General features: G+C 37.3%; 1 protein-coding gene across 1 annotated transcript in view; it reads right to left on the bottom strand.

The window, feature by feature from the left end:
- Positions 1–25,085, bottom strand: part of adam19a (ADAM metallopeptidase domain 19a) — a 75,526-nt gene that overhangs the window by 7,542 nt on the left and 42,899 nt on the right. Inside the window, exons 5-17 of the mRNA XM_034303978.2 lie at positions 22,495–22,574; positions 17,492–17,675; positions 12,514–12,579; positions 11,743–11,814; positions 10,610–10,776; positions 9,542–9,626; positions 7,615–7,757; positions 7,282–7,459; positions 5,527–5,616; positions 4,985–5,180; positions 3,582–3,690; positions 3,108–3,312; positions 1,216–1,293 (exon numbers count right to left, since the gene is read on the bottom strand). Coding sequence (XP_034159869.2) covers positions 1,216–1,293; positions 3,108–3,312; positions 3,582–3,690; positions 4,985–5,180; positions 5,527–5,616; positions 7,282–7,459; positions 7,615–7,757; positions 9,542–9,626; positions 10,610–10,776; positions 11,743–11,814; positions 12,514–12,579; positions 17,492–17,675; positions 22,495–22,574 — 1,653 coding nt within the window. The remainder of the gene's footprint in view (positions 1–1,215; positions 1,294–3,107; positions 3,313–3,581; positions 3,691–4,984; positions 5,181–5,526; positions 5,617–7,281; positions 7,460–7,614; positions 7,758–9,541; positions 9,627–10,609; positions 10,777–11,742; positions 11,815–12,513; positions 12,580–17,491; positions 17,676–22,494; positions 22,575–25,085) is intronic.

Below are 25,085 nucleotides of genomic sequence, written 5' to 3'. Positions count from 1 at the left end.
TCCATTTAAATCCAAATCTCATTACTTGCATATAAAGTTCATTTCGATGGCGTAAAATAGGTTTAAGATGGATGTGAATATCTCTGAAAATCTTTAGCTGAAGAATGTATTTTGAGCTAGGTTTAAGCTAGCTAGCAAACAAACCTCACTAATATTAGTGAATAACAAATCATGCTTGTTATGGGTTATTTTGTCTTTTTCCTGACAACGAAAAACTGTAACTATGTTATGCTAAAATGCTACGTGTATCTACTCCTGACATTATGAGCTAGTTTACTAACGGTTCACATCAAGCTAGCTGTTGGCAGCTGAAGGCAGGAGAACATGGCGGTGTTTCCAAACTGCATATTCATAGATCCTGATTAGATTTTTCGTTCATGAGAGTAAATGTGTTTAACGATGTTCCTAAGCCATTTTAGTAGTTTCTTCAGGAAAATTTTTTTAAACAATACATCATCCCACACAGAACATTCTGATGATTTAAAATGACATGTTGATGGGCACTTTAATACCAAATAGCTGCAAATATGGTTTGAGGTACATATTGAAAATTCATTTCCCTCTGCTCTAATTGTAATGTTTATTATGCAAACTCTATTTCATGCCCAATATAATACCAAATCCAGAGAAAAGTAGAAGAAAAGGCTTGCGGTGCTGCAATAACGTTTATTTTACTCATGATCCTCACAGACCTCTAAGCCATAGGATCAATGCTGAATCAAATGATAGTGCAAAAGAATAATAGGAAAGGGCTTTTTGAGTCACTAATCCACCTTCCAAGCATTTTCTTGTTTGGCTGCCCTTTCAAAACCTGACAGAGTAAACAAGTGATAAATAAAGAAATGGAAGAATGGAAATAAAGGGGGATAAAAAAAGAAAAGGCAAAAGGATTAAGGAAGATGGAGCTGGGTGTTTATGCTGCTTGAAGGCTGTTTACGACAATTTGCACAAAACACACAAATAAACGGCCCCAGATTAATTTAAGAAAATGTTCCTTTTAAGAGTACCAGTAGGAGCAGAAATGTGAGTGACCGTGGGGGTGGTATTATAGGATTTAGAGGCGTGAAATTCAGCCTGACTCAGGGTTGAGAAGAGTTTAGACAGGATGAATACTAATGTTTATGGCCATGGATTGAGGGAGTAAAGTTCCATTTATTTCAGACCAGTAACATAAAAGAGGTGACAAGTTACAAAAGCGATCATTTTGTTTCTTACCCCATGACCATTGCAACGGGCAATGCAGGCCTCCAGCTCGGTGAAAGAAGCATTTTGACAACGACGATCCTTGCACACCTGGAGAAGTAAAAAAAAAAAAAAAAAAAAAAAAATACAGCTTTAACATGCAAGCAAGTGTCACATTCAATTTAGGCACAGGTAAAGAGGATGGATCACCTCACACAAATCATTACAAATGCTTAATAACTGACAAGGTTAGTTTGCAATATAATCTCATGAATAATCCTACAACGTTTCCACTTGTATATAATAATGTCATCTAGTTAAATGTGAAATTATCTCATATATGTTCTAAAGTGAAATCCAAGCAGGTCAAGAATTTAATTTCCAATCTAATGCAAATAAATATACATGTGAGTTTGGTGAAAAAGTGCATTTATAAAAAAAAAAAAAAGACATGACAGGGTGTGTTGTTATAGGAAAATAATCAATGACAGGGTGGTGTGAGAGTTGCTGTTACCACGCTGAAGGTGATTGTTTTCCAATAACACAATGTCCTGAAGTGTTTTATTCCTCTTATACCACAGCAACTTGCCAGTGATTTTTTTTTTTATTAATGACACATACATTATAACCATTTGTATTTATATTTAATATTGTGGAATATCTGCAAAACAAGTTAGTTACTGTTATCACTTACATTAGAGCAGCTATAAACAGTCAATACCTCACAAGCCTCTCTTTTTTTCCTCATTTGCAGTTAATAAGACAAAAACGCAGCTTGTCATGTTACTGAGAAGCCTGAAAGAGGGATGTCTTCTAACCTGAAGACTTTCCCATGGTGGAAAACTTACAGGCTGTTACAAAAAGCTGACATCTGAGACTCCTTCCATAAATAGTAAATACATATCTTAATAATAATAATAATAATAATAATAATAACATTTTTCCATTTGTTTTAAATTACCCTTAGATTATGTAGTGCATCCACTATACAAGTGCCTGTGAATGAGCCATTTCTATAGAGACAATAACGTATTAGAACAAGTGCATTAATATATACTGTACCTTGCAGTGGCACTACTGTCAGAGCTGCTGTTATAGAAAATTAATAAACACCTTCTGTCCAATCAGAATGGAGAATTCAACAGTGGTGTGGTAAAAAGAGAGTTAAAACACACTTCTGGCATGTGTTTGTGTGTGTTTGTGTGAGCATGCTTGAGTGACAAAGCTTGAGGTTGTCTATGATCTGTGTGTGTCAGTGTGTGTGAAAGTGAGAGAAGGAGAGAAGATGTTTGTAATAAATGAATTGATTGCTGTAATTCATGAATTTTGACAGGGTGATCAGTTTGATGAGGTGACAAGGCTTACAGCATGGTAATGCTTCTGTTATCTATAATACTAATAATCACCTGTCCTCATAATTCACATCAGCCTAATATCCATTTTTTTGTCATTACATAGAATAGACTGTAACCTTTCTAATGACTCCAAAAATCATTTCTGCCAGCTCCAGATATAAAGAGTTATGTGAGCTGCTCAATTACAAGTGACATAAAATGTTTAGTATGCACAGAGCTGTGGAGTGAGTCAAATGGGTCAGATGATGACTAGGCATTCAATTATTTGGTTATGCCATATGCATAAACAGGAGTGGATCTGGGGGAGCTGCAGTCTGTAATTCTCCATTTATTTACAATTAAGCGCATTTCAAACTCGAGCATTTTTAAGCCTTCCATTAATAAGACATCTGTATGAACCCTGAGTGCTGTATATTGGAATTTTTCTTAAACTCATTATTATTTTTTAAGATAACATGAACATAAGCAAGAAAGACACTACATATGTATGATCCAGGATTTCACCACTCTCAATTCTCCTATAACTATGGACTTCACTAATCTGAGGGACATTATTGGATGTCTGCTTGCCTTGCCCTCTCCACACTTGGTGCCAGTCATGACGAGGCCAGGATCAGGAAGGTCCCCCTGCCCGTCCTGAGTGCTGTACACATATGTGCCACGGCATTTCACCTCGATGCCATCTGTGCGGATGGTGGTGTCGATGGACACGGCGTTAGTGCCCTTTGGCTTTTTGGCGGCGCTGTGGCACTGGATCTTCCCACATTTGGCATCACTGTGGGAAACAAGATTGTGAGTGTCATGAGTACGAGTTGTTTTTCAGAACAGAATTCATTCTGCTCCTATTTTACCTATTATGTGAACAACCAAACTGCAGTAGATCATTCTGTCCACCAGACAGTGACTTGCTAAATTTTACAATGAAGAATGATTTACTGAACTTCCTTCCATTATCTGACTGAAAACAGGGTATGAATAGTTTTAAATGCAGAGAATGAAAAAAAGAATATTCACCAACCTCATTCGCATGGTTATTTTCCTCACCTTTTCTCACACTTGACATAATTGCCATGTGCGTCCTTGCCGCAGTTTCCGAAAGCGTTTCCTGCTGCATTGACATCCTGGAAACATGCATCATGTGCAGGCCGTGCACCTGAACAAATCATATTCAGTTTTCTCATTATCATTTGTCAAGTTATTAAACTTTTATCTTAATATAGACCCATTTTGGAAATATTGAATATACACAGGAAATTATGCAGGACTAAAGGAACTCATTTAATCATTCTTCCTAATTTCACTACAAAAGCAAATGATTCTATCATCATTAATAATGCATGTGTCAATATGGCAGTAACTGTTATGTGCCGTGCACACAAAGCGAGCAGTGGCGAGTGTGTGTTGAACACAGATTGCGTGTTTGTTCTGATCTGTGGCTTGATGTCAGCCTAGAGGTTTGACTGGACTGAAGCCCACAGACAGCTGGAGAGGAGCTCTGCCACCAGCAAATTCAACCAGTGTTTGATCAGCGAGGCTGAAAAAAAAAGTCCCACAACTGCTCAATTAAGGGAGCAAATTAGAACAAATTGGTGCTTCTCGAGAGGATTTTTGAAGGAAGGCTCTGATTTAGAGATTGCGCCCCCCGCCCCGGGCCCCCTTTTCTGCACACAAATGAAAACAGAAAGGTCGATGGAAATGACATAAAATCAATTACAAAGTGCAAATTCAAAAATATGATTAATGAAAACTATGTAATTTTATGATTGTAAACAAAAGCCATTAGTAAAGCTAATGAAGTCAATCCAAAATGCTTCAACTCCTTATAATTCTGGCTTTAATGTATATTTGCTGTACATTATTTCAACACAAATGCCGTTAGGTTATAAATCCGACAGATTTTTTTGTCAGATTAATAAGAAGTATACTAAAAAAAACACACATTGCATCTTACAAGTATTTAAAGAAAAATGTATGTCCCTGCCAACACTTACAAACATATATGTTAGATCTAATTATCTGCTCTTTTTTAGAGTTCCTACATCTTTATTTGTAACAAGGGTTAAAGTAAATAAGCCTAAAGCTTTTATGGTCTGAAGTAATCTGATATCGCTGTCTTGTATAAACATTGTACATGTATTAGCTCTGAAATCCATATTAGTTTTGTACAATTAATTTAGTACCTCATAGTATTCCAACAGGATTAGAGATTATTTTAAGCAAGGCAATGTGTGACGAGTGTAAATCGTACACCAAGCAAATTATTCTATCGTCAGTAATTATGTGTCAATATTGTCAATGTTGAAATATCTGTTATTTGCCATGCACATGGCGTGAGCAGTGGAGTGGAGTGTGCCTGTCTGTTCTTATCTGTGGCTTGATGTGAGCATAGAGGTTTAACAGGACTGAAAATCCATCCTGCTGATACTGTATGAAGTGTGTGTTCTCACCGTAGCCCCACAGCTGCAGGCACTGTTGCTCGTGAGTGAGGCACATGCCGTTATAGCAGTAAGCGTGGCCGTACTGGCATGTGGATCCATCCAGGAGGTAAACGTTAGATGGGCAGTAGGGAGATCCACCCGTGCAGTACTCGGGGAGGTCACATGAGCCAGCTGCACTACGGCACATCGTACCTGCCTGCTTCAGCTGAGAGTGCAGAGAAAGCGAGATCACATGGGCATTCACATAAGCACATTTGTCTGTATTGTACATTTAGTAGCAGACTGGGATAAATGCATGACAGAACTGACAAAGAAAAGAGTGCAAGGGGGAGAAGACAAATGAATGGAAGACAGTGCAACAGAAGTGTGTGTGTGTGTTTGTGTGTGTGTGTGTGTGTGTGTGTGTGTGTGAGAGAGAGAGAGAGAGAGAGAGAGAGAGAGAGAGGTACACATTGAAGAGTGATTCACAGCAGAAGAGGATGTAGAATAGAGGAAGTGAGAGGGCAGTAGGGAAGCAAAGAAAGAGAAATAGTGCAGTGACAGTCAGAGACCTTGCAGCCTTCACAGCAAACGCCGTGGGCACACTGTGCGTCCTGCTTCAGAGTGCAGTTACTGGCATGGCAGCAGTCATTCGTACATTCCTGTAGGAGGATCAAAACACACACACATATACACACACGTAAGCCACCTCTGTGCTTTTGCTGCAGAAGCACATCACTGTGTGACCCTGTACCCACATACTCAGTCACTTAGCACAAGTCGTGTTATTCACAGTGACCTCAAGACCACACACACACACACACACACACACACACACACACACACATTCATATCACTGGCACATCAGCTGTGGGTGGCGAACAGAGCTATTTTGATCGCTGTGACAGAGTTAAAAAATATATAACCTGAACGCCGGTAGTCAGAGATGATGCATGTCACCGTAGTGACGCTGAAGCAGAAGGGTACTTGAGGACCGAGAGCTTTTACACCCATTAATTATACAGTAAGGGTCAACCCACAAATGTAGCTCAACATATACTACGCACACACACACACACACACACACACACACACACACACACACACACACACACACACACACACACAGAAGTGTTGTGCAAAGTTAGCACAAGTGCCAATTTTTCCACAAATACAAAGGAGCAGGTGGTGAGAGACGAAGCTTGAATAAGAATAATTAACACACCCACAACAATGCATAGCAGGACCAGCGCTGGCAAATCTGTCTCGAGCTGGAGCGTAGAACAGCCAGATAAGTGTGGTGTGTTGAAAGGTTGCCTTAGGGTAGCTGTAAGAATGTGCACATTCATTTCCTACTAACGCAGCCTGCAGGTAGCTTTCAGGATCGCAATGGTAAATGTAATAAATAAATAACAAACGTTTTTTAGCGTAATGCACAGTGTGGATAGTGAGGTATACAGCAGCCCTAATAAAAGTCCAGGTACTAATGTATAATTAGGAATGGCTACCCAAGTCTACCTACACCAGATGGTAAACCATCCATCCATAATATGAGCCCTGACAACCTGCCAATTGCAGCATGGCAGGAAGATGAAATTTTCCTTTCCCCTCCACATTTCTGTCACTCATTGTGTTTCTTTTTTTTCCTGACTTACATTTTGAGTAAGAGCACGTAGCTTTACCATCTGCACCCATTGTTGATAGACAAAACCCAGAAATTAGTCATAAATTATTTTCAAATAAACAAGTGTTCCAATCAGAGTCTGAAATTTATATTTCATCACCTCTTTTGACTGAATAGTGCATTTTGTAAATTATTTCTACAAAATCACAAACATTGGTATAATTGAATTGATCTATTTCTCATTAAACAGGTATAAAACTATTAAACCTATTTCCAAATATTTTTTACTAATTTCAGCCAAGTCATGTTCCATAATTAATAGCTTATATTTTAATGTTATATTTGTTTTATCATCTCATAATGAAAAATATTAGACACATTTGGCTATTTTCAAGATATTTTGTGTGTGCGCGCGTGTGTGATTTATTATTATTATTATTTTTACCTTGGAGGATGTCCTCACAAGGTTAAGAATATCTGTCAGTTTTGACCTTGTGGGGACATTTAGCTGGTCCCCATAAGAATAACTGCTTATTTACAGAAACTGCAGCTTTATTTATTTATTTACTTAAATTAAGGATTTAATATTAAGGTTAGAGTTTGATTTAGGTGTAGGCCTGGCGTTAATTGTCTGCATTAATAATTATGTCAGTGGAAGCTCCTACTACAAGGATACTAAGACAAATGTGTGTGTAGTGCTAACCTCAGGTTCTCCGCAGTCACATTCCTCCCCTTCCTCTACAAAGCCATTCCCGCACCTCTTCCCCCCCACCAGGTCCTTCATGTTGGGCATGTTGAACAGGCACATCCCGCCTCCTTTCTGGAAGTAGTTATCCAGGTCCTTCTTGCTACAGCGGCTGAAGACTTTAGGGAACGGATGCCTGTTGGGCAGGTAAATTGTCACTGTAATTGCAGGAGGTTGGATAAAGGAACATAGATAGAACAAATTCAGGCAGAGTCCCCTAGGCCATTTTTTGTTTTTTCCATATGGAAACAGAAGAGGCTGGCCAGCATGGATTAGCCTGATGGCACTTACCCCGTAGCTGCTGCCATCACGCAGCCTCCCTGCTCGGCTGTGGCTTCCACACAGCAACCTTCATGGTCATGGCTCATGCCAAAGTTATGGCCAATCTCATGAGCCATGGTGGCAGCCGCCCCAATGGGCAAATCCGAATGATCCTGCAGGAAGCAGCACTTGTGGTTTGAAAACTTACAGAGTCACGTGTCCCTAATATTTAGGCATTTAGGTTTCAATGTGTGGTCTGGCAAACCTATTTCATGTGTGAATCAATTTTCTAATCAGTCAGAACAAAATAGGCACACGGAGCATTAGATATTTCTACATCAATCATAAGCTATTAGCAGTCACAGGGGATGGGGCAGCCGCTCAGGGACGAGCAGCCACTTGGAATATTCTGTCAATGGTGATTAGGTTTGTGGAGATTACAACATATCCCTGCGCTATTAGAGTCCATTAGAGTTAGAAAGGCTAAGGGCTGTTTAGGATTCTGAGGATGTTACAGCTGGGGGAACTGTATCCCTTGGTCAATCCTGTAATCATTTATTTTTCATTCATTTTTCATACCAAATAAGGGAAAATTTGTTAGACCTACTACATCATGAAATAAGCATTCAGCAATGTTTATTCTGTCCATTTATGCAACTGCAACAAAACAAGAGAAACGCAAGATTGCCACAATTGACATTTGATGTTAGGAGTATAATGCACTCCTTTATTTCAAATAGAATTTTTGCAGTTTAGATCAATTTTTCTTTCTCTGTAAACATCTTTATGAGACTGCAGATAAGTAAGCATATAATGATATAAAGGTCATATAATATTTACACATATTCAACACATTCATAGCAGAACTTGTGCTCACATTCTCAGCATTTATATACTTTTGTTGTCTTGTTCCCCATAATATAGAACTTGAAGTAAAAATGTAATCTCTCTTATTTGATTTGAGAGGAAACAGAATGTGCGATGGCTTCATCAGGCCTAATGCTCATAATATATCCATTTCTGTTGAGCATACCCTCAGAGAATATGAAACAATAACAGCATATTTGTTCTTACGGATAAAAAATGTGAAATTATTATTTCACTGTGCATTTGTCGGTTTGATTGCTTTCTTAGTCGGTAAATGGTGCTTTCGTCTGAACAAACATACTGAAGGAACTGGATTATATCTGGGGAAATAAAGTGTTAGAAATGGTTCAGATTTGTACTTGCAGGAGTCTCACTTGGTACCAAGGCAGTGCAATCAAAATGCCTCCCCCCCTCTCCCTCTCCCTCTCTCTCTCTTTCTGCTGGATACAATCTGATAATTTGATGATGAGCATGTAGCACTAACTTTACATATAACAGCAGCACCATTCCAGTTTGGTAGAAGAACAAATCAACTGTTGTGTGCAGGGGAGCTATACATGCCCTGCCATTATGAGGCAGCCCTTTAGAATCCATTAAAAGTGCTACTGTAATTCTCTGACTTAATAGAGTGTATGGATAAAGTATTCAAGCACATCATGTACTGGCCTTGAAAAACCGTTTCATTTGCACATACGCAGCACATATGTAAACCTATATTTCAACTAACGTTTCCAAAGTACAGCACATATACAGAGCTCTTACACTCGACCCTGCTTCACGAAGCATCAAATATATTAAAACAACTACAAGAAATGTACTTTAAGTATAAAAATGTTCTTAATTAATATAAATCTATTCACTTTTTGTGAAAACGTTGAACCCATCACACCATGTTAGTATTCCTCATAGCTCTTGTCTGTCACCAAGCAAGCTAATAGAGCCTATTAGAGTCTAATCAGCTGTGAGAGTGATATTGATCTCTTAATCAGACCCTGTTATGCATCAGAACCACACACATCCATGTACACACACACATCACTAGAACTGTACAGTGGTACAGTCCAAAAAATATGTCCATTTGCTGTCTTACCACATTAATGCCGCCAGAATTTTCATGACTGCACATGCCTTCAAGGGGAGCCATGCCAATAGTGGTGCCCTTGAATATCACCCCCCTGCCAGCGAAGAAGAAAAGATACATCAATACGCATTAACCGCATGATTTTATGGTCATGAGCGTGTGATGGAAACAGTGGTGACCTGATATGAAGCTTTTGTTGTGAGTGAGCAAAAGGAAAAGAGCTATCGATTGCTAATAAAGCAAGAAAACAGAGAGACTAAAACTGTATGGCTGTGTATGATGGGGCGTTAGCATAAACGTCAATTTTCAGTTGATTAAACAAAAATCCAATATGAGTGAATTGCTTATCAGTGTTTAGAATCAATATGTGATCTTCAACTGTGCAAAAGATTTGTTAAATGATTCAATTCTGTGTTGACTTCTTTGGTCATCTACTTTCACCGACAGATATTCACTTTGGCTCACGGTTTCCTACATTACTGTTCAGCTACTCACTGACAGTGACGCCAGTGAGAAATCATCTCTATTTAAATAGAACGCTACAGCAGCAATTTATATTGCTCATTTGTACTCTCAAACAGATCATGCTCCAAAGCTTCAGCTTTCATGCTAATACCGATCTCACAGATCACGACCTGGCTAAGCCGAGCCTCTGCTATAACTCAGCACAGCTGAATCATATAGCTCCATTGTACTCTGGATCTTTGTGTCCAATGTTTGCTGTCTCCACTACTACTATGTAGGATTTCTCATTAATATGTCAAGGAATAGTACTGGAAAATGTTAAGTAAGATGGCAAGTAAGTAAATAAGGTATATGTCAATATGAAATGCAATTCAATATCAGAATATAGGAAGCAACATTCAATAAAATGTAAACGATGTCTGTAAATTTACTCATAATATCCAGAGTAACTTATGAATAACTGCTTATTGGGTTAATAGACACCGTGACATATGAAGTGAATATATCATTATAGCATTTAAAACTATCTACAAGAAACACTCCATTTGAAGTAGGTCTGCTCTTTTGAATAGTGTTGTACTGCTTTAGATCCTTCATAGGCTCGTGACTAACGTGAGAAGTTGTGCGTTGTCGTGTTTCTTGCGGGACTTGAGCTTCTGTCTCCACTGCAGGAAGGACCACAGAGTGGCGTTGGGCTCTTCGTTGATAATGCACTGATCACGGTCTGTCCACACCTCTAGACCAATCAGAGGCACCCGGATATTCAGAGCTCTGTAAAACTGACCAATCACAACACAGTACGTGATCAGAGATGGGCAAAAGATAGCAGAGATAGTTTTTGAGATATTGCAGGTATTGCTGTATGTTTTTATAACTTTTTAAAGTAATGAATAAAAACTCTTAATATTAAAAATATGTGCTGAATCTTTTAAATTGTAAATGTTATTTTCCTTAATTTTTAATGATAAATAATTAATTCTTGTATAATAATAAACAGAACAGTTTTTTAATGCAGCACTACTATTTTGCTGGCAATTTGTTAGCAGACCTTCATACTGTGTTCATTTGTGTTTATATTTTGCAAGCTTTACAAACTTAATACAAAATGTTCAATTTCAAATGATATTATCAGCAATAAATTGAGTGAAGTAAAACAGTGTGCACTTGAGCTGGCATGAACTCCACAAGTTTGCTTAAAAGCTGACGCTAGATCAAATCCATGAGTGTGTCCTTCAGTGGCAGGGATAAATCTCAAAGAATATCTGACCTTTTGTACAAAGGAATATCTGACCTTTTGTACCTTTTGCTTAAATTTAAACAGCGACCAACAGAACACACGGAATCTTTTGAATATTGAATATTTAAAATTTGGAACATTTCCTTTTCTTTGTTTTAATTATTTCTTTACAATGTTCTGTTTATTTCCAGTTATAAATGAAAAACAAAACAAAACAAAAAACAGAATTTCAATGTGGTCTCAGACCTTTGGACATCCTGATGGATATATCGTAATATGACTTTTTTTTCATATTACCTAACTCTAATGAATGATTTACTAATTAATAAAACTCTAGTTTAATATGCAATGCAGAGTGGAGTGGATTCCACCATGCACACACTCTGCTACTGTCATAATTTTACATTTCACTTAATGAGCCAGTGACAGAACAACAGGGAGATGGTAAATAAAACATCATTCAATTAAACAATAATGAAGATCCAATAAGTGTGATGTTGCAACATACCTTATCGACGTAATTGGCAATTTCCATTATTCTCCGTTTAGTTTTTTCAAGGTCCTTGTTTTGCTTTCTGTACTATTAAATTGAAAAAGAAATAGTTTGACAATAAATTAAAAATACTTATTTAATTAATGTGCACAAATACAAGAATGGCTCATTTAAAAATCCATAATAAAGTACAATGATAAAGAGATCCTGTTTCTCCATTGGACATTGTTGAAAAAAAAAAAAAAACCTGCTGTAATTTATGCAAGGTCAGACACCAGTGTATAAGTACCATAAAGAGAAATTAGATTAGGTGATTATATTCATTTACGCCATTCTCTGGAGCATAGATGCTATCCTTTAAACATGATGACACTGAAAAATTGTGTGACAAGTGCTCTATTTAAAAAGTTGATGGAATGTTGCAATGAACTTTCTCCAAATGCTGTGGAGGTATTTAATAATGGAAATTGTTTAAGTGAAGCTCATTTAATGAAAAACTCCATCTAGTTCTGAGCATATATGTAGCTAGAGAGCAAAGCGAGATTAGAAAAGAGAAGGTCAATTAAGCACTACTTGCTTGGTTACTGTACAAAAGAAGCCTAAGCCTAAAGCTTAAGCCTAAATCCTTACTAATATCATATTTAAAATGCGTGTTTGCTTTGTCCTCCCTCCATCCTAAGCTCCAGAGTTGTGCTGCTGAACTCTGGGTGTGAAATCTGCATAGCATTTTCTATTGTGTAGGCTTTAATTACTGTAGCTGTGGGTGCAGAGGGATCAGGGGCTTACCAGTGTGTTGTCAGCAACTATATAAAGCTCCATGTACTTAGTTGTGCCCCAGGCATTTCGTTTCACCTGAGGAAGTGAAAGGATTCAAGGTTAAAATGGTTACTGTGGTTACTTCCTTTACTTGGCATTTTAAGATACATTACTATGTTCATAAAACATTTTAAAGTGGCTGAAATGCAATGGGTTTATGCAGAGACCAGCCTGTGGCTGCATTTAATTACCACATTCAAGTACAAAGCACACATCGCCTGCAGCAAGAGAAAGTGTTTAAATTTCAAAAGCAAGGATATTAAAATTTTCACCACCATCACAGCAACCATGGTCATCATATTATCCTACTGCATACACTTACCCAATAATCCATCTAACTCCAATCAAGTACACTTTCAATAGCCTACTGTTCTTCATAAAATAGAATACCTTCATAAAACACAAAAAGCTCGATTTCAGACTTTTCAGCCTCTTCTCTGTCACATTAAGTGACTTAATTAACATTTATATTCACTTTGGCCTGAAATGACAGCTGGAAATGAATTCTTAGAACAGTCTTAGAACAATAATAAAAAATGATTTCTTCTACAATAAGGTGTTTTTAGTTCACTAAGCCCATGGTTCACAACAATGATGGTGGAGCTCTATTTAAACTGCTATTGTTATAGTTGGAATAGTTATGAATTATGAGTTATTCTAATTATGAGCTTCACTGACTGGTCACTTGAATTAAATAGGTTTCAATTCATAGCAGTCAGTTGGTTTTCCCGATTCTAAAGCTCACATAAAACAAGCATAAATGTCAACTTGAATCTAAATAACCTGAAACTAGGAAAAGTGTTGTTAGTTTAGGAGTAACACGGTGAACTCAATGCCAACGGCATCGACAAGTGTAGTCTTTCTTGTTACTAATTTGTACGCCAGGACGCCCCTTAAATTATACTTCAGATGTGAAAGAAGCTATTGAAGAAACTATTTCAGACATTTGACCTTGCTGTGACAATGATGCTGTTCGGATCAGTTTCAAAATCTAATCAGTTCACCTGCTGGTAACAATGATATTTCCATATGAATCCTACAAACATTCAATCACTCGTTCTTGAGATATTGTGCATATATAACGAGAATTATATTTAGATGGATGCATGGACGAATACACGGCTAGATCGATGGCAAAACTCGTGGCTAGCCAAAAATGAGCCTCGATTTCCTGAACATGAATGGTTAAGTAACATCACTGTATGACAAACAGGGAGGAAGCCATTGAAGAAAAACTCTTCCAGACATTTGACCTTGCTGTGGCCGTGATTAGATTTGGGATCAATTCCAAAATCTAATCAGTTCATCTGCTGGTTACAATGAAAATTCCATATAAATCCTACAAACATTCAACCACTGTTTAGATATCACACTAATGAGAATCTCCGACAGATGGATGGAAATCCTGAAAACATAATGCCTCCACCACTCAGTGGCGTAGGCATAAAAAGTTCTAATGACTCCAATAACTGAATATGATGGTATGTATTTGACTAATGCACCTAAATAGCTTAAAAATAATACTTTTTTCCCCCCTACAATTCATATTGTACAATTCAGACAGTAAAGATTTGTAATATTAATCATAAGAGGGTCCTTCAATTTTTGGTTTTACACCAAAAGGGTCACTCAAAGCAAAAAGTATACGAAGCCTTGATTTAAGCGACAAGACAACATTTAAAACATTAAACAGAGATTATGTTCAAGACATCCTGATCTGAGAGTAACAAGATGAAAAAGATAATGAGATAAAATGACTTCTCTTCGCAAGTGAGAACCAAAAACTCCGATTTAATCTGCCACATTACGTCCGTATTACCTTCGCACCCGCACCAGGATCCTGTGTTTTTGTGTGTGCATATTTTTACACTGAGCACAGTTAGTATACAGATGAGATATAATATATTAGGTATTTTATTAGGTATATTGGGTATTTTTATTAGGTATATTAGGTAAAATCTAACATGCAAAAAAGGGGGTTAATCTACGAGGATTAGACAACCAGATATAATAATTGAAGATATCTAGAATATTTTGCTGCTATGAAAAAGTAAAAGAAAATTGAAAAACAACAGAAGATAATAAAAAAAAAACTTGAAACCACTAAACATGTTGTCCTATAATTCATTATATATATGTATGTATATGAATGTATATGTACATGTTTATATATAGGATATAGTATATGTATATACACATATAAACGAGCATTGTATTTTATTCTATTCTATTCTGATGAAGCTTTTATACTAATTGAAATGTTAGTAAAAGACAGTAAATGCAGGGAAACCCTGGAATATTTCCAATGTAAACATAATTTTTCTAGAAAGATGGTCGAAAGAATAGTAAATGGACCCACTGTCCTTGTATCATTTCCCAGCATTCCCTGCAGCATTCAAATAGCTGAGCTCATTGTTACTGATAACATTTGCTTTTCTCCATTAATCATCACTTCTGTCCTGCCCTCCCACAGCATCATGGAGACAAGGCTGTTTTCACTGAGATATCATGAAAAGTGTCCACTCATCTCAAAGCCTCATTAAGTCAGACACAGCTACTTATTTAAGGTAGCGTGAAATGGAGCGAGTTCTCTAAAATACGTCTTTTATAAGAGTGGAGTGAAAGATGCAATTAGCCTGATTTGCATGCATGAGTCACTAATTCAAGCTCCGAATATGGGAGTACTTTTTGATGAATCTTCTCAAATAGGCATTGAAATCAAAACTGCTCTTATTTACAAGCAGAATCCAGTCAGGAATGATTTATAGCATCAACGAGTTCACCGCATATGGCACGGCTTTTAGAAATTCATCATTCACGACCAGATATCGTTTTTATTTTCTCATCAACCTCACAGAATACCAGTGTTTTGTTTTAAAAAAAAAATTAAATAAGAAATCAGGATTTTCAAATGAGATATTGGTTTCCTGTGGTTCCACTGAGCCAACAGACCAAAGCACTGTTCATTAACTTAAAATGTCTTCATCATAATGTCATATTTGCTCTTCTCAACAGGGCATAAATGACTTTATACGATATTAAAAATTGGATTTAATATGGAATAGCTAAGCCATTTTTACTAATGAAGACAAAGACACTGGGTCCATTTGGCTTATTTGCTTATGTACAACCTTGCGCTGCTTCGTTAGGAAAGAAAAAAAACAACACTTCAAGAGCTTTAGCTCAGCTAACAGGAGCTGGGATTAGTGTCTAAGCTGCCCAAAAAGAGCAAACACATAACAGATGTGAGGAGATTAACTCTCACACCTATCAATAACCCCTCAGCATCTTCGTCAGTTTTAATGGTTCAATGGGGTTTAAGTGCTCGAAAGCGTGAAGCCTGTAAGTTTTCCCTCCCTATTTACGTTACTATAAAATGAGCTAGAATGACTGAAGTGATTTGCAAAGCAGGTGGCTCATCTTCTCACCAGAACAAAATTTTCTGATACATGAGCAGCTTCAGTTCAAGTAAGAACATAACCATGGCAGCACAGAGAGTATGATTCAACTGTGGCTTTCCTCTGTGTGTGTGTGTGTGTGTGTTTGTGCGCACGTGTCTGTGAGGCTGCATCTTTGACTACATTACATACAATCGAAGCCACTCAGCATGGCAGAGGAGATCAAGATCTTACTTCGATAATGATAAAATGACTCATTTCTATGAATCTAAAGACACTCGCAGATGCAATATGTTGAGATAAGCTTTTTAGGCAATTGAATGCTTTGGGGTTTTGTCCTGAAATTGCAGTTTTTCACCATATTTGCTTGCAAGATTCTTCTTATATGTGAATATATCTTCAATCTAGGCTAATTTATCTGCAGATTTTTATGTTATTATGTTATTAGTATGACTTTTACTGCACTGTTGACTTCTTGACTGTGACTGGTCAGAAAGTGTGGATTCATTTTCTATAACAGCAGCTCTTACAGTAGAGCCGGTTGAAAGATGTGCTCATTCTAATATGTTATCGTTTCTATAATAACACTGGGACTTGTATGATGGACGTGACAAAAATTGCTTAAATGGTTTAAAAAACAGGTGTAATTGTTGATATGGTGACATTTTCTGTGAGGAGACATTTATTTAGCATTTTTGGAAGGAGTCTCCAGTGTCAGCGCTTTGTAAGGCAAAAAGGATGGAAGGTTTTGCAGTTTCTCGATAATATGACAAGCTGCATTTTCTTTCCACTTATTAACTTCAAGAAAGAGAAAAAGAGAGGTTAGTGGATGAAGGACTGTTTATAGCTGCTATACTGTAACTGATAACAGGAACTAACTTGTTTCATGGACAGATAAAAAGTACAACTTGTCACTGTAAATAGAAATTGTTAGTGTTGACAAATTGCTGTGGTATAAGAGGCATAAAACACTTCAAGATATGCTGCTATTGGAAAATAATCAACTTCAGGGTAGTAATGGCATCACACCACCCCACAGTTGATTAATTTCCTATAAAAGCAAATTATTTTGGGGACTGGCTTTGTTTTATCCTTTACTTATTCTCCTTTAAAAATTATCTTTGCAAATGAAAATATCTAATAATTAATTTATCTAATATTTCTTATTATATGAAATTATTATAAAACTAATGTAAGATTATTAAGCTTATTTGTAGATGTTCTACTAAATTCATTATTATTATTATTATTATTATTATTATTATTATTATTATTATTATTATTATTATTATTATTTCTATAAAGACACAAAATCATCTGCTAATAAAAGAAAATAATTAGAAGCTTGGAATTAGTAAATAAGTAAATAAGGAATAGTAAATAAGTAAATAAATCCAGAAATAATGTTAATAATCTTGTATTTGCTTTATAATAATCTCATATTAGGGCAGGTATTCAAGATATTTGCTCTTGTTAAGATACATTTTTGCTGCAAATTTGTAAATAATAACATAATACCCTTTATGGAAAGAGTGTGTTTGCTAACTGACCCTTTGATGCAAAGGTTTAAGGAGACCGCTGAGAAGGCCTTTATGTCCAGTTTCATGACCGTGTCCACATGTACCACCTTTAATTGGCAGGTCGTCTGTGTGATAGAAGACGTGGTGGAGAATCTCTTGCCCTTCTACTGGCTCTAAGTAGTAAGTGTCACTGGAGTTCAGCACAATGAGGCCCCTGGGAAAGAAATTAAATAAGATGTCAGAAGGGTATGTTAAAAAACAGACAGCACACTTTTACAATAGACATCAATGAGGACGATTTTCATAGTTTTTTTAAATTTTTTTTATTAAACATCAGCAGAGGGCTCCTGAAAGCTCAAATAGTTCTGATGTTTTTTTTGCCTTCATACTAAATAACAGTAATTAAAAGTACAGTAACTAGTAGCCTTGATAGGACTGCTGTAATTGCTGGTGGTGACACTCAATTTGCTGTTTAATTGTGGCTGTTTCTGCCACACAATACCGCTACCTTCAATCCCCCCCCCAACACACACACACACGCACACACACACACGCACACTCAAGCAAACAACTAGTGTGATAAGGGGCATTGTAATAAGTGAGTCTTTTGTCTGGTTTCAGTGTGACTGCTTGGCCATGGTGAAGCAGGCTGTACTGTAATGGTTGCTGGTCGTTTCTAATCATGGAAAAAGCCACTCTAAAACCTACATGTCGTGTAGCAACAATGGGCCTCATTTGTCAAGCTGAATACAAACACATTTAAAATGGTTAATAGGAGCATTTACACAAAAAAATTTGGTATTCATTAAAATCCTGTTGGAAAATCGTTGGTATCCTACGAGAGCTCTGGAGTGTGTGTAAATTTACACATAAATACTGCGTACCTTGACCGAGCAGCTTCAAATCATATATTTAGCATATACTTTCTTTAAATAGCTTATTTATTTCAAGGGCACACACAAATGTAATGAAACTTTTGTGAAACCCAGTTGTTTCATATTAATAACATTCATTAAAGAAATATTAAATGTGAAAAATTAAAGAACGCGAGCCAAAACAAATCTATAAATTAAGACAAATAAGACCATTCATTCAATTAAGACAAAAAAAAAAGCCGTTGTATAAAAGGAGGACATATTCATAAGCCAATTTGACTAATTGTATAATTTGTATTTGGCTAATGGGCTAGAAGTAGGCTACTAAGATTTAGCACATGCCGCATTCAGTAAGGACTGGATATTTACAGACTGGTATGATTTTTTGGAGGATGAAAGCTGGCATGTAAGTCAGTTCGCATTGGTGCGTGTGAAGTCGAAGAGACTTCTTAGAGATCACACTTAGAGATCAGACTTAAAACAGTGTACAGTGTAGATCTCTTTTTTCTCAGTTTTCATGTCAAACCATTTTTTTTCACCTCAGTTAATTCACACCAAATTTACCTTTACTGTAATTTCGCTCCAGCCTTTCCAGGTGTTGTTAAATACTGCTAAATAATATTTTAATTATCTGAGATCTGAGCCAAAATAATTTCCACTTCTGCTTCTGAGAAATCCTTTTCTTTAGTTGTCATTCTGTGCTTTCAGTTCACTGTGAGCTTTTCCTTTTAAGGAGTTTTGCAGGTGTCACTAAATGCAAATGAGCTGTAGCTTGCACACGCTTTGCACTTTATTGGTGATTGGCATTCATAAATATACGCACATGAGCATGAAGAAAATCAGTGTTACCGAAACTTTTGTAAATGGAAACCTTTTACACACGACATTATTTTTAAAAAAATTGATAAAGGGGCCAAATGAGACTCAGTGTTATCCATTTTTTTTGGCAATTTTTTATTTTTATTTATAATAAAGTTTATACTTTATATCTATTCAGATCCCTGGAGGACTAGTGGTTAGGCCACAGCACTCTCTCTGCTGTGGCCTGGGTTCAATTCCCGGCCAGGGAACCAACCCCAGCCACAACAGTGCGCTCTCAGTGCCAGTCCCAAGCCCGGATAAAACAGGGGAGGGTTGCGTCAGGAAGGGCATCCGGTGTAAAAACTGTGCCAAAATTAAAATATACACAGACCAATGATCCCCCCCTGTGGCAACCCCTAATGGAAGCAGCCGAAAGAGGAACAACTACAGCAACAAACTTCATATCTATTCAGCAACAAGTAAAAACATCAGTGCTTTTTAGCATTCTGCAAAGCTATTGTTTGCTATTTGTTAAAGACAATTTTTGTTTATGCTTCAAGGCTTAAACTTATTACTAGAATGGCAGCTGCTATCCTTAAGCAGATGCCAAAGCCACAAAAAAGTGGGGAATTATTCTGAATATGTGTGTGATGCAGATTCTGATCACTGAAGCCTTGGGGAAGTTCTGCTTCACTGTGAATTGTCCTGGCGTGACCTTATTATGCTTTTAAACATCCTGTTTCAGAAAAACTCAGAAATACATGCTAGGAATTTTCCTAGCGAAGTTCCTTGTCACTGTCCAAAGTTCCTTGTCACTGTGGCAGGGTTTCAGTTTAATACATGCTGATCATTTTGAACTTCATGCTGTCAGTGGTGTGACAGCAAATAAAGCAGCAATGCAGTGAGAATACTTGATCGCATGAGGAAGTATGAGGAAATGCTGTAGAATTTACTTGTTCTACCAAAGGCTTTGACATTATCTATTATTATTTTATCTATTTTTAATTGAAAAAACCCTTAGCAATATCCTTAGAGACAGGCTCCTAGGGTTTGTACTTAATAACACTGTCATTTTGATATGACTATCAAGCATGTTCTAATAGTCTGAAAATTGTAGAGAGCACAGCAAATGTCTGATGATTGATGACTCGCGTAGCGAGTGTCTTTCATCACTGTGAACAAACACGCTGCCTTTCTAATGTACAACTTTAAGCAATTTAAGCTTTATGAAACATGTATGACATATGCAGCATATAACTACGTCTGTTAGGAGCTTTATCTCTAAACACTGGCTCAAGCGCAGTTCAATCTCAGCTGAGATTTTGGAAGCAAACAATCAGCAGCCAGTACTCACAATACACAATGGAGTCGCCCACACCGGTTACGTTTCATTGGGTTTATGACTATACAATGACCTTCCTCCTTTCAGTGACTGCTGTTCTATTACACTCATGGAGCACTTTATTAGAAACACTATACTAAGACTGGGTAGGGCCTCCCTTTGCTCTCAAAACAGCCTCAATTCGTCATGGCATGGATTCCATAAGATGTTGGAAACATTCCTTTGAGATTCTGGTGCATGCTGACACGATTGCATCAGGCAATTCCTGCAGATTTTGTGCGCTTTCATGCTGTGAATCTTCTATTCTACCACATCCCAAAGGTGTTCTACTGGATTCAGATCCGGTTACTGGGAAGGCCACTGAAGAACACTGAACTCATTATCATGTTCATGAAACCAGTTTGAGACGACTTTTGCTTTGTGACATGGTGCATTATCATGCTGGAAGTAGCCATTAGAAGATGGGTAAATAGTGGCCATGAAGGGATGGTCAGCAATTCAAGAGATGATTCAAGTGATGAATGACTGGTATTAACAGGCCCAAGGTGTGTCAGAAAACATTCCCCACAACATTACACCACCTCCACCAGCCTGGACTGTTGACACATGCTGTTGGTGCCAAATTCTTACCCTACCATCTGTGTGCCTTGGGAGAAATCGAGATTCATCAGACCAGGCTATGTTTTTCCAGTCTTCAACTGTCCAGTTTTGTAAGCCTGTACCCACTGCAGCCTCAGCCTTCTGTTCTTGGCTGACAGAAGTGGAACCTGACGTGGTCTTCTGCTGTTGTAGCCCATCCGCAATGTTTGATGTGTTGTGCATTTTCTGCTCACCACAATTGTTCAGAGTGGTTATCTGATTTACTGTAGCCTTTCCGTCAGCTCAAACCAGTATGGCCTCTCTCATCAACAATGAGTTTCTGTCCAGAGAACAGTTGCTCATGTTTTTTCTTTATTGCACCATTCTGAGTAAACTCTGGAGACTGTTGTGCGTGAAAATCCCAGGAGATCAGCAGTTACAGAAATACTCAAACCAGTCTGTCTGGCACCAACAATCATGTCATGGTCAAAATCTCTGAGATCACATTCTTCCCCAGTCTGATGGTTGATGTGAACATCACCCGATCTGCTGGCCCGTATCTGCATGATTTTATGCATGGCGATGCTGCCACACGATTGGCTGATTAGATGATTGCATGATTGAGTAGATGTACAGGTGTTCCTAATAAAGTGCTCAGTGAGTGTATACATACGTGCATTTTGCTTAAACCTACCCAAATCAAACTGCACAGTCATGGTCTTAATAGCATATGTATTTTATTTACATGATACTGAATCTGTGCAAGTGTGTGAATGTGTGTGTGCACAGTTCAGTGCGATGGACTGGCACACCATCCAGGGTGTATTCTGTCCTGAAGCCTAGTGTTCCCAGGATAGGCTCTGAATTCACTGGGACCCTGACCAGGATAAAGTAATTACTAAAAGTGAGTGAGGGAATCTGTGCAAACTAATTATGGTATTTTATACTTGTATGTATTTGGTGATTTATATAAAAATGATATTTTCACTTAAGCCCAGAACGTAATTAGAGAATAATCTATAATATATTAAAAATTTATCTTTACATGGGCCTTAATTTGGGCCTAAACAATTTGTATAGCTAAAATAAGAGAAGTAACCGTAGCAGGCAGAGTGCATTAAGCTCATGTTCAGATCTGAGTCTAAATGGATACTTTCTTCATATATTTTTGGTTCATGTGACTGGCTTTAAAGTGCACATTACTCACACAACCATGTAATCCATGAAGCCATCACTCACATACACACGCATCCATGAAACCCATAAACAATCACATAACCACAAACATTATAACAATACAGCACGTAAGACTTAATGCATTTTCTATTCCATTAGCTAATACTACTTACCCATGACACAATACTAAATAAATTAAACTCATCATGACCTTGTTTTGACCCAGGCTAATTAAATTACATAAAGCATCCAGTTCATACCTCACTCCAGAGCATGTGCTTAGAGCAACCCAGGAAGAGGAATGGTTCTTAACACTTCCATGATAGAAGCAATGATGATCCTAAAGAGAGAGAGTCAGAAAAAAGAGAGATAGCATTGTAAATCACGAACAGTATTCAAATCAAAGCTACATTCCTCAATCTAGGCTGGGGTCCCTAATTCCTGTCCTGGTGAAACAGCGCAATGCATAGTTTGGTGTTTTTCCTGCTTAAAGGCAGCCCCACTTGTACGATTTATAAATCAAACGGGATTCTCAACCTTATTTTTTCATGGACATGCTTATACTGTCTCCAAAGTCAAAGCGTCGTCCTTTGCCCCCTTTAGGTAAAATCCCTCATAATAATCATTCTCTTGGGTCTTCTACCAACATTTGGGAAATAATGGCACCACCTTAATTTTCTGAAACAGATCCAGATTGTGCGTGGGCGTCAGTCTTTGGCTATTTAAAGGGCTCATTCAAACGATTAGACCGTGAAATTAGCTCATTTATTTGAACAGAGAGGAAGCAAGGCGGGACACTCATGCACAGCGGACACACAAATCAATTGTCACTGGAGACACGTGCTGACAATCGGAGCTGCTGACAGTCTCATTGGTTATTCTGCAGCGGTAGGAGTGTATCAGGTTAATGCCGCATGTCTAGTACTGACTGCAGGTGCAATTTTAATCGAAATAGCGCTTAAAGGATTCGAGTTAGGGGTTTGGGCAGGGCTGGAAAATACTTAGAGGAGTAGTCCTTCATTACTGTACTTAAGTACTATTTTGGAAGATTTGGACTTTACTCAAATATTATTAAAACTGTATACTACAAATCTTAAGTAAATTTACAAGTAAAAAAAAAACATACTTTTAACTCCTTATATTTCCTTTCAAGTACTCAATAAAAATCTCAGATGCCATGAGATACTGTTCTTAGCCAGTTGCCAATCAGTTATGTTCGCACTTATTTACATTAGTGCTTTTTAAAGGCATCCACTCACAAGAAACATGAAACAAATGAAGCTACACACAGTTGTGCTAACTGTTTTTTGTGCTATTGTTTTCTTTTGCTGGATTTAGAAATGATTCATACAGAATGACCTGTGTCTTTTGCCTCTCATGTAAAAGTGATATCTAAAGAAGCACATTGAGGTAAGTTAACTTTAAGTTTTCTAGCTTGTTTTTTTGTTGCTAATGCCACCTCATTCATTTCAAAAAGGTTATTAAATATTAGCTAACAAGCTGAATTCAATTTGTCAAACAATTTTTAAGTTAGCAGAATATTTAATGATTATTTGGTAAGATAAATAAAAATTCATGCCATTTTTGAACAGATAAATATTTAACTTGAATACTTGAGTATCCTGTGTTGAAATTGTAGACACTTTCACTCAAGTAGATAATTAACTGATTTAACATTTTGACATAGTAGCCATACTTTTACTTAAGTAGTTTCTCTGTGCTTCTGGTTTTGGGGCTGCATATGATTTAACATTTTTTTTCTTCTTTAAGTGGGCCTTTCTGAAAAACTATGACAATATAGTAGTTATATGTTCATATGTAAAGAATAATTAATATAGGAGGAAAAAACCAGTGCATCCTCATGGTGGAAAAACAAACACACTAGTGACAGAAATACTTAACGACTTGTGGAGGCTTTTATGTGAGGCAGCAGTGGTAAAGTGCCTGACAGCTATAACCACAAGGTCACAGACTCTGAATAGCCAGTAACAGTGTGTGTTTTAAAGCATAGAGAGATAGCAGGGAAGATATTATCAAACTTCCAATTTCCTCGCCTAAAGGTGCTGGATAAATCTGCCAATATTCTGCACAGGTTGTGAATCTAAATAGCGAATGTGTTAACATGCTTAAAATGTTAATGTACTTAAGCCACAATTCAGAGTTTGTTCATTACATTCTTTTCTGCAATAGCAGCTGAATTAGAAACAGAACTCCTTGGTAGTTTAGTATCATATTAGCTAATTGAAAATCAAGTGAGATTTGAAGACATGGAATTGCTTTGGGGTTTGTAGGCTTAGATACACCCACAGCACATAACCATTAAGAGGAAACTGACTCAAAACAGTGCATGCAGCATAATTATTTGCTGCTGGAGTTACAGATTGGATAAATCAGGGACTGCTGCAGCTGTCATATTTGTCTCATAAACTCTTTATCTCTCTTTTTAGAGTCACCCCACTGACAGGCTCAAATGTATTAAAATCAGTGAGACATTCCAATTAGCAGCACTAAATTGGAAGCACCACATGTTTAATGTGGATGATATTTTCTTCACAATGAGACCAAGACCTTTTAGAAAAGAAGGGCAGTGGCTAGCACTGAACGAGAGACTGAAATTAGCAGCTGCGATTCCTCCCCAGCTTCCTCTAACAGCTGAAGCAGATGTTTCCTTATAAAGAGACAGAGCTGTACTCAGGAAGACACTCAGTATGAAATAATGACTGCCAGCCAAAGGTGCACCATTTAGTTCCTGTCTTGATTTATGCCAGCAAATTAGAAGAGCTCTGAACAGTCTTTAATAACTACACCTGACATGTGCATCTCAGTTCTGATAATGAGTGACTGTGGCATA

Source organism: Pangasianodon hypophthalmus, chromosome 4, assembly GCF_027358585.1.
Source record: "Pangasianodon hypophthalmus isolate fPanHyp1 chromosome 4, fPanHyp1.pri, whole genome shotgun sequence".
Classification (NCBI taxonomy): domain Eukaryota; kingdom Metazoa; phylum Chordata; class Actinopteri; order Siluriformes; family Pangasiidae; genus Pangasianodon; species Pangasianodon hypophthalmus.
Note: the sequence above shows the minus strand (reverse complement) of the source record. Positions and strands in the feature narration are given on the sequence as shown.